At 46.8% G+C, this 8,397-nt stretch overlaps 1 protein-coding gene across 1 annotated transcript; it reads right to left on the reverse strand.

Moving 5' to 3' along the window:
- Positions 1-1,850: 1,850 nt before the first annotated feature.
- Positions 1,851-8,379, reverse strand: PGAM1 (phosphoglycerate mutase 1). The gene is made up of 4 exons (XM_006089980.3): positions 8,201-8,379; positions 4,625-4,899; positions 3,708-3,888; positions 1,851-2,935 (listed from the first exon to the last, which is right to left on the reverse strand). The coding sequence occupies exons 1-4, from the start codon at positions 8,337-8,339 to the stop codon at positions 2,766-2,768; spliced, it is 765 nt and encodes a 254-aa protein (XP_006090042.1). The 5' UTR covers positions 8,340-8,379; the 3' UTR covers positions 1,851-2,765.
- Positions 8,380-8,397: the final 18 nt, after the last annotated feature.

Below are 8,397 nucleotides of genomic sequence, written 5' to 3' on the forward strand. Positions count from 1 at the left end.
TCTGTTGTCTTGAGTTGGGAAAGGAATCTAAATGGTGCCATGACGTGGAGCAGGGGTTTGCCTGGTGGCATCCATTAACTGACATGTGTCAAGTGCATGCCTGCCCTGGACAAAGCCTGATCTCAGATGTTTTTTATATTTTATGTTCTCTTTTAAGTACTTTTGCTAATTGAATACTTACTATGTGCCAGGCACTAGGTCAAGCACTTTATATACATTCCCTCATTTAGAGAGAATATGGTTTCCTGAATATTATAGGACACGTGGTGATTCAGGTAGCATGGGGTAGTTGTGAAGTTATGTGGTAATCATAGTGTTACTGATAGAGTGAGAACTCCAGGAAATGTTTGTTAAATCTGAATTGAAAACAGGGATGCGGCACTATCATGTGAGGAGGTCAGGAAGGGATCTGTGACAGGAGGTAAAGGAATTAAAGAACTTAGATAGAAGTGAGGATATTCAAGGCAGAGAGAAGCCCAAGCAAAGTGCTGAAACAAACGAACACGTTTGAGGATGAGAATGGCATGAAGGTTAAGCATGGAGAGGTTACACAGGGACTGGACGAAACGTGAATTATGAGATGTTAACTCATCTTGAGGTGTTAACTCAAGGATCCCACATCTTTTGTGTGTAGTGAGAGTGATTGAGGGTGAGCTTTGGAGTCAAGTCTCCAGTTCTAGCCTTGAGCAGTTTAGGTGGTTTTGTTATTTTGTTTGTTTTTAATCCTCACCCGAGGATATATTTTTCCAATGATTTTTAGACAGAGTGGAAGGGAGGGGGAGAGACAGAGACACATCCATTGGTTGCCTCCTGCATGCACATGACCAGGGCCAGGGATCCAGCCTACACCCAAGATATGTGCCTAGGGTTACTATGTAGTCAAATAAAAACTAAACCTTGATTTAGTTGAACTAACGTCCTTCACTTGTTTCAGTATTTAGTAGCACATCTGGCAAGTTTCCACATATCTTTCAGCCCATTTTCTTCTCTGTAATCTGGGGATACCAGACCTTTCAGAGGTTGTCAGGATTAGAGATTGGCTGGCACAGAGGAGCTTCATTCTAGCTTAACAGATGTCACTTTTTCCTAGGAGACAAGAAAGGTCTTACAGGCTTTCTCATGTTCCAGTGACCTTTTCAAAGGCCTGAGAGAAGGTAAATGTGAGCATCCCTTCCCAATTGTGTATATAATGTAATTATTCTTCTGCATCAAGTCATTTTATGAGGTTTTGTGTAATTTTTGAGGATATTGACTGACAAGGCTAAACTTTAGGGCCCAGCCCTGGCCTAGTGACTCAGTTGGTTGGAGCATCTTCCCGATATTACAAGGTTGAGGGTTTGATCCCTAGTCTGGGCACGTAAGAACCAACCAATGAATGCCTAAATAGGTGGGACAGCAAGTTGATGTTTCTCTCTCCCCCTTCCTCTCTCTAAAATTGGTAAATAAAATTTGGCCATTTTGGCTCAGTGTTAAGTCTCAGCCCGAGGACCAAAGGGCACTTCCCTCGGTTGCAGGTTTCCCAGCCCCAGGAGGGGTGCTGGGGGGTATGGGTGCTAGGAGGGCATGTGGGAGGCAACAACCAATGTCTCTCTCCCCCTCCTCCCTCCCACTCTAGAAATCAATTTAGAGACAACAGGAATGGAGAGTTCAGCCAAGACCTGCTCCCCCTAACCCCTCCAGCCTGAGGTGGAAAACCTAGTAATACACAATTTTGAACCAGGCTGTGTCAAGTTGTGACTGGTTGTCCTTAAGCTCTTGATCTGTCATACAAGGACTTGAGTAATGAAACATTTCAAGTTGAATGTTCAAGCTGATTTCCTCAGACAAGAGAGATTACACATCACAGAAAATATTGCACATCACTCCTTTATTATACTGATCTGAAAAAGACTTAGTAGTTATGCTCAAAATGGGCCCACGTGGCAGGGCCAAGCAACTGGAACATGATTCAGAACTCACACAGTAAAAGACACACCTGGACATGATCAAGAGACATTTCACTGCCAAGAGACAATAATGCCAATGCTGGGGAGGGATTCTAAAACACAGCAGGATAACTCCTACAAGTCAAGGAGCTCATCCCACCTTGGTGTGAGGAATGGCTTATTTTGTGATGGCCACATGTGGGAATAGTTCAACCGCCACTGAAAACCCCAGAAGGGTTTTGTTTTTTATTATTTTATATAGATAGGCTTTTTTTTTTTTTGTAAAAGTAAATGCAATACGTAAACATTCAGGATTGATCCCGATCTTCTGGAGCCAGCTTTTCTGGGGTCAAGGAGGAAATGTTTGTTTGAATCACCAGGCATTCATCTTCCACTGGAATGACTAGAGCCCCCAGTCAGTTCACCTGACTGCAGAATAGCACAGGACTGCTCTCAGGAACACAGAGGCTCTCTTGCCTCTCATTGGTCACGCCTTAACATGGCTCCTCCTTACCCCCCTACTTTCAAGCAGCTCCTTAGTAATAAACAAAACACTAGCAAAAAACCAAGAGTTATTACCTCTGGACTCTTAGACAAGAGTTTCCGTCGGCTTAGACTGAGGACCCATGCCCCAGAAGGGCCATTCTGACTGGATTGCATGAAGGGAGTGGGTGCAGGAGACAAAATGGCTAACACAAAATTGGGAGCCACCAGCCCCCATCTGCAGCTACAACCTAAGATGCCTACAGATGTGGTCAGTGTGACATGTGCACAGGAGAGATGCAGAGGAATGGGATGGGAGGGAGGGTGTCCTTGGGAAAGTCGTCTGCCTGCTCGCCTTCACTTCTTGGTCTTGCCCTGGGCAGCCACAGCCTCCATGGCTTTGCGCACGGTCTCTTCATCCCCCAGGAACTGCATGGGCTTGATGGGCTTCAAGTTCTTGTCTAATTCATAGACAATGGGAATACCAGTCGGCAGGTTCAGCTCCATGATAGCCTCTTCAGAAAGACCTGAAAATGCCCACCATGATTAGCCACACAAGATAGGACTCCACCATACCCCTTAGGTTCACTATTTATCCTCCAGGTGACAGAGGCTTTGATTGGAATTAAAACAAGATGCTCTTTCTTATATTTGAAATAGCAATAATGATCTGTACCATATAGATGGATCTCCTAACACATGCCCCTAATATTTATTTCTCAGCCATTGAACAGCAGGAAAAAGTATGAAAGGTGTGTACCGCAGATCTCTTTCCCAAAGTAGGGTCCAGAAGCCCACAGTAGAGCGGGACTTAAATACATCTCAAATGTCCTATGTAGTCCATCCAGCCTGCAAAAAATCAGCAGACCTGGCCTCTAGGGCCTCAGGTGAAACAACTGAAGATGCAAATTGAGATGCATGTGTGAAACTGTACCAGGTTGTGATTAAGGAAGATTTTTGCAGCAGTTTCAACTGGCAATCCTAGTCTAGAAGTGGGCATCTCAAACTGTCATGTGTATCTGAATCACCTGGGTGATAGATGCACTTCTGAATCAGGTCTGAAGTGGGGCCTGAGGTTTTGCATGTGTAACAGGCACCCAGGGTTCCGGCCCCCTCTGCTTCTCCAGAAGGGGCTGAGGAACAGGGGATAGGTTGTTTCCTCCAGGAACCAATCAGACTCTAAGGCTGTCAACATGTCCAGCCCTTTCCAGGTTTCCTTCATACCAAGTAACTAAATCCCCGATTAGTGTCAGTTCTCCTTTATCCATCCTTGAGGGCCCCTCTGAAAAACGTCCATACCTTCCAGATGTTTGACAATGCCCCGAAGGCTGTTGCCATGGGCTGCAATCAGTACCCGTTTCCCCTCCTTAATCTGGGGCACTATTTCTTCATTCCAAAAGGGCAGAGCTCTGGCAATAGTGTCCTTCAGACTCTCAGAGGAGGGTAGCTGATCTTCAGTGAGGTCTGCATACCTGCGATCCTAAACAAAAAAAATCCAAGCTCACCAGTTATTAGCAGTTTTATCTGTTCTGCCCATTCCTCATCCCCTAAGGGGTCAAAGTGATGGGTCTCTCCCCAGAGCACAAAATGCAGCTGAGAGCCTACAAAAGAGATAATTATTATCCTGCCCCTTTCTCCCCATCACCCACTACTAGGAAATCTAACAGTTCAAAGAAAATACAGAAAAGGAGAAAAAGGCTCTTCCCAATTCATTTTATCTTACAATTGGCTTAGGAAGGCCCTACACCTATAGATAGGTTTTACAAACTATGGCAGTGGAGATATAAAAAAAAGGTATAAATTGTTTTTACATAAACAACATAAACAATCAACTAATAAGTCTTTTAACAAGTGAAGGCTATTCCTTGGAGAAAGGGGATTACATATAATTTATGAACTGTTTTATCATAAATTACAAACTCAACAGGACTACACCACACTAATAAAAGCTAGAGTGAGGCCCAGATGCCCTGGCCGGTGGGGCTCGGTGGTTAGAGTGTCGGCCCACCAAGAGTCGAGGGTTCTACCCAGCGTGCGGGAGGCAACCAATCGATGTGTCTCTTTCACATTGCTATTACTCCACTCCCTTCCACTCTCTCAAAATCACTGGAAAATATCCTCGGATGAGGAATAACCCCCCCTCACCCCCAAAAAGAGTGGCCCAGATTCTAATCCCCTGGTCCTAGGCTGTGACCCAAACCTCAGTTTGTACATACCTTACTGATGTTGCTGTAGAAGGGATGGTCGGGCTCCATCGGTGGTGGTGGGATATCGTAAGAGCGCCTCCAGATCTTTACCTGGGCCTCGCCATGCTTGGCAGCAGTTTCTGCTTTGTTAAGACCAGTCAGAGCCCCATAGTGCCGCTCATTGAGACGCCAGGTCCTCACTACAGGCAGCCACATCTGGTCAGTGACATCCAGCACAATCCAGAGCGTCCGAATTGCTCTCTTCAGCAATGAGGTGAAGCAGATGTCAAACTCATAGCCGGCATCTAGAAATTGTAAGTTCAAAGTGGTAAGCTAATCAGGTCCACTCTGGAGTCAGAATTTTCTTACATATACGTACGGTAGTCCAAATGAAAAATATCTGGCAAATATTTCATTTTGTATACACTAGCAGGAAAAGCAATATTCTACCTTCAGGAAGATAAAATTCGTTGACTTATGTTACAGTTGACGAAGTACCTTCCACAATTCTTTCAAGAAAAGGATCCCAAAAACTTGGAATCTCTTAATAAATAAAATTTATAGAGGGCTCACCATCTATCAGGCACTGGACTAAGTACTTAGTGTTTTATTTAGTCTTCATAACAATCCTATGAGGTTATAATCCTTAAAACCTATTCTACCAGATAAGAAAAATATAGACTAGATGAGTTAAGCAAATTATGCAAAGACACAGCTATTACCTGAGAGATTAAAAACCAGGCTGTGTGTGATCCCAAAATCCAACTTATAATCACATCTCTAGCTTCTTCATCTCTAAGGTTCCTGATGTTTGTATTTTAGTTAGAACTATCACTTCTGACTGATAATTACTAATATATTTCAGCCCTCTCTAACCTCTGGTCTAGGGTAAGTGTGATTTTTGAACTCCCAACAATTAGGACACAGCAAGGGCTCCTAAAGGATGCTGATAAAACTTTGTTGCATGAAAGTAGTATTTTCACTGTACACTATGGAAATCACATCACAACCTCTTCGTCCACGGTTCCTTTCTTCCGTATCAGTGTCAGCCTACTCCTGAGTACCCTGAGAAATATACATACCTAGGTCATCTGTTAAACCAAGGTTAGGAGATGCCATCCACGGGAGAGAGAGCAAATGCTGTGCACTGCCTGCCTCAGGTACACACAGATCTCTCCTCCACACAGTAGTTACTGAGGAGTGGCAGTCAAGAGTTATGTTGGCCCAACAAGTAGGTTACAATGATTAACCTTACTTCATGTTTCATGGAATATTATTCTCCCTCCCACTGTAAGGGGGAATGTGGCCCTTTCCTTATGTAGTAGCCCAGGGAAACGGTATTTTCCTCCATGAGGCTACAAGACCCTCTTTGAAATTCACACTTTCCTGAATACTGCCTCATTTCCTGAGTGTTGCCAACAGTCATTAACGAAATGTGAAGCGAATTTTCCTGCCAGTCACTCAACTGAGAAGGAGGCCAATGAGAACTATACTGACGGGGGAAGAGAGGCTTAGTCACTAGGAAACCACCATCGCCCACAAGGGAGTAGGGCACAGAGCTCATCACTGAGCCTCAGAACAAGTCCTAGTAGACTGTTACCATCTCCTCCTAACCTTAGGGGAAGGGAAGGCGCCCCCCAAAACAGCTGAGTCAGTAGGAAGCAACTACCCATAGTGCAAGCCTCCCATCTGAAAACCTACTGGTTATTTCATTATTTCACTGCAATTATTTTCAAGGGCAATGGAATACACAAATGGGGTACACACATGGGTCCCCAAGGAGAAAAGCATTTCCCCTTAGGACTCTTAATAGACTTCCTAAAGCTTATTCCTTTATCTTGCCCATCAAGCAAAAGCATAGTCGAGGACACTCTCAGGGATGGATTTGCCGGTGTGGGGTGGGGTGGGGTGTGGTGTGGGATGGGATGGGGTGTGGTGTGGGGGATGGGGTGGGGTGTGGTGTGGGGGATGGGGTGGGGTGAGGTGTGGTGTGTGGACTCCATCCTCCCCCAGGAGTAAGACTTCGTGGGGCAACCCAGTTCTCACTAGCTACCTCCTGAAATCGGATTTGTCTATAAACCCTACTATCACTTAAAGGTCTGGTAAATTTAATGTGTTTATTCTAGGTCTTTTGTATTATTAGATAATTAGTAATGGTCTTCATCATTCAGTTTCTGCGTTTAGTCTTTCATTTATTAATATAATAATCTGTGATGCCCATAAGAGGTATTAATATTTTAAATGGGACTTTTTAAAACTAATGCTACTAACATTTACTTAAAAACTGAAATAGGCTCTGTTATTTTGAGAGAGATTACAAATTCAACCTTTTGACCAGTCTTAGAGGACAGCCACAATGTCTGTCCTGGGCTAATCAGCAAACTACCACAGACCCAGACAGTTCTTTCTGGCGGCTGCAGGGGAGAAAATGGCCTCCTTCGCCAGCACTTTCCCTTTCCCCGCCCCCCCTACACAGTATGAGACCATCCCCAAGTATTCACGCGCCTGCAGCAAGACTGCATTTCCCAGACTTTCCAAACCTTTGCTCTATTTCCAAAGGATCTACAGTGAAGGCAAGAAGCTAGAGAGAGCAACCTGGGGCCAAGCACCTGTCCCACATCAACCAGGCATCAGTGACCTGGTTTCTTTGTCCAGGGGTTAGAAGGGAGCAAGGCCAGACCTAGCCAAGCACCTCCTCAGTCCAAAGATTCTTTGGCTGCTGGCAGCAGGGAATGCTCCCTCACCAGCATTCCAAAATCACAGCCCTGCCTGCCACAGGGGCAACCCTGCTGGGCAAGCTTATCTCACCGCCACATCCACCTTTGCCCCGCATCCTTGGCCAGCAGCCTACCAGCTCCTCACACCTTCCCCTTACTCAACCCAGAACTTAAGCCAATGCACTGGACTAAGAAGATATGACCTTGGACAAGTCATCTTTCCAGTCCTCACTATCCCAACTCTAAGAGGGCCAGGAAAGGATGGGAAGGAGGGGCAGAACCTCTGTGCATTTTACGGGGCTGTGGAGAGGATCGGCTCAACTCATTCATTCATCCATTCATTCGCTCAATTACATTTGCGGATGCATTTTGTGTACAGCATTTGTAGAACGCCGCTGAGCAGCAAAGGCCTACACAAGATGGACTCCCCCCACCCCGCGCCCCAGCAAAGCGTCACTCCTCCCACAGCGGGAGATAAGCGTGTGCCTGTGGCTTCCCTAGGCTCTGCAGCAGCCTCTAGAGGAGACTTGGTTACGGATGCTGGGAGACACCGGGCATCCAATGTAACAACCCGTCCGGGAGTTACTAAATGCTCAGACTAGAAGGAGAATTTCGCAAGGCGATGTCGCGGAGAGCACCGCCGGCTGCCGGGTGGCCGCCCCGGGTCCACTTCCTGGCACGAGGCCCCCACGCTCTCCTGGGTGACCTTGAGCAAGTCGACTCCCCACCCTGGGCCCATTTTCTCAACTGCAAAACACACTGCTGGAGAGATGGAGCCCAGGGTCTCGGCCCGCTCCGGGAGGGCGCGGGGACGAGCCAGGAGGCCCTGATGGAGCAGTGCACGCCCGGGCCTTCGCACCCCCCACCCACAGCCGGGCCCGCTCCGCACCTGGCAGCGCCTGCCCGCCGCGCTTCGCCTCCTCGTGCCCAGCCGGGCTCAGGTCCGCGTCGTACCAGCCGCTGAAGCGGTTCTCCAGGTTCCACACGCTCTCGCCGTGCCGGATCAGCACCAGCTTGTAGGCAGCCATGTTGGCGGTTCCGAGTGCGGCAGACTGACGTTCGCTGATGGATATTACGGAGTAGCCC

Source organism: Myotis lucifugus, unplaced genomic scaffold (genome assembly GCF_000147115.1).
Source record: "Myotis lucifugus unplaced genomic scaffold, Myoluc2.0 scaffold_66, whole genome shotgun sequence".
Lineage (NCBI taxonomy): Eukaryota > Metazoa > Chordata > Mammalia > Chiroptera > Vespertilionidae > Myotis > Myotis lucifugus.

Bases quoted from the DNA above. Each gene is read 5' to 3' on its own strand.
- PGAM1 (XM_006089980.3), bottom strand. From the start codon at position 8,339: ATGGCTGCCTACAAGCTGGTGCTGATCCGGCACGGCGAGAGCGTGTGG. The intron at 3,889-4,624 runs GTATGTACAAAC...TTTTTTGTTTAG, and splicing joins TCTACAGCAACATCAGTAAG to GATCGCAGGTATGCAGACCT. The intron at 2,936-3,707 runs GTATGGACGTTT...GGGCATTTTCAG, and splicing joins CATTGTCAAACATCTGGAAG to GTCTTTCTGAAGAGGCTATC.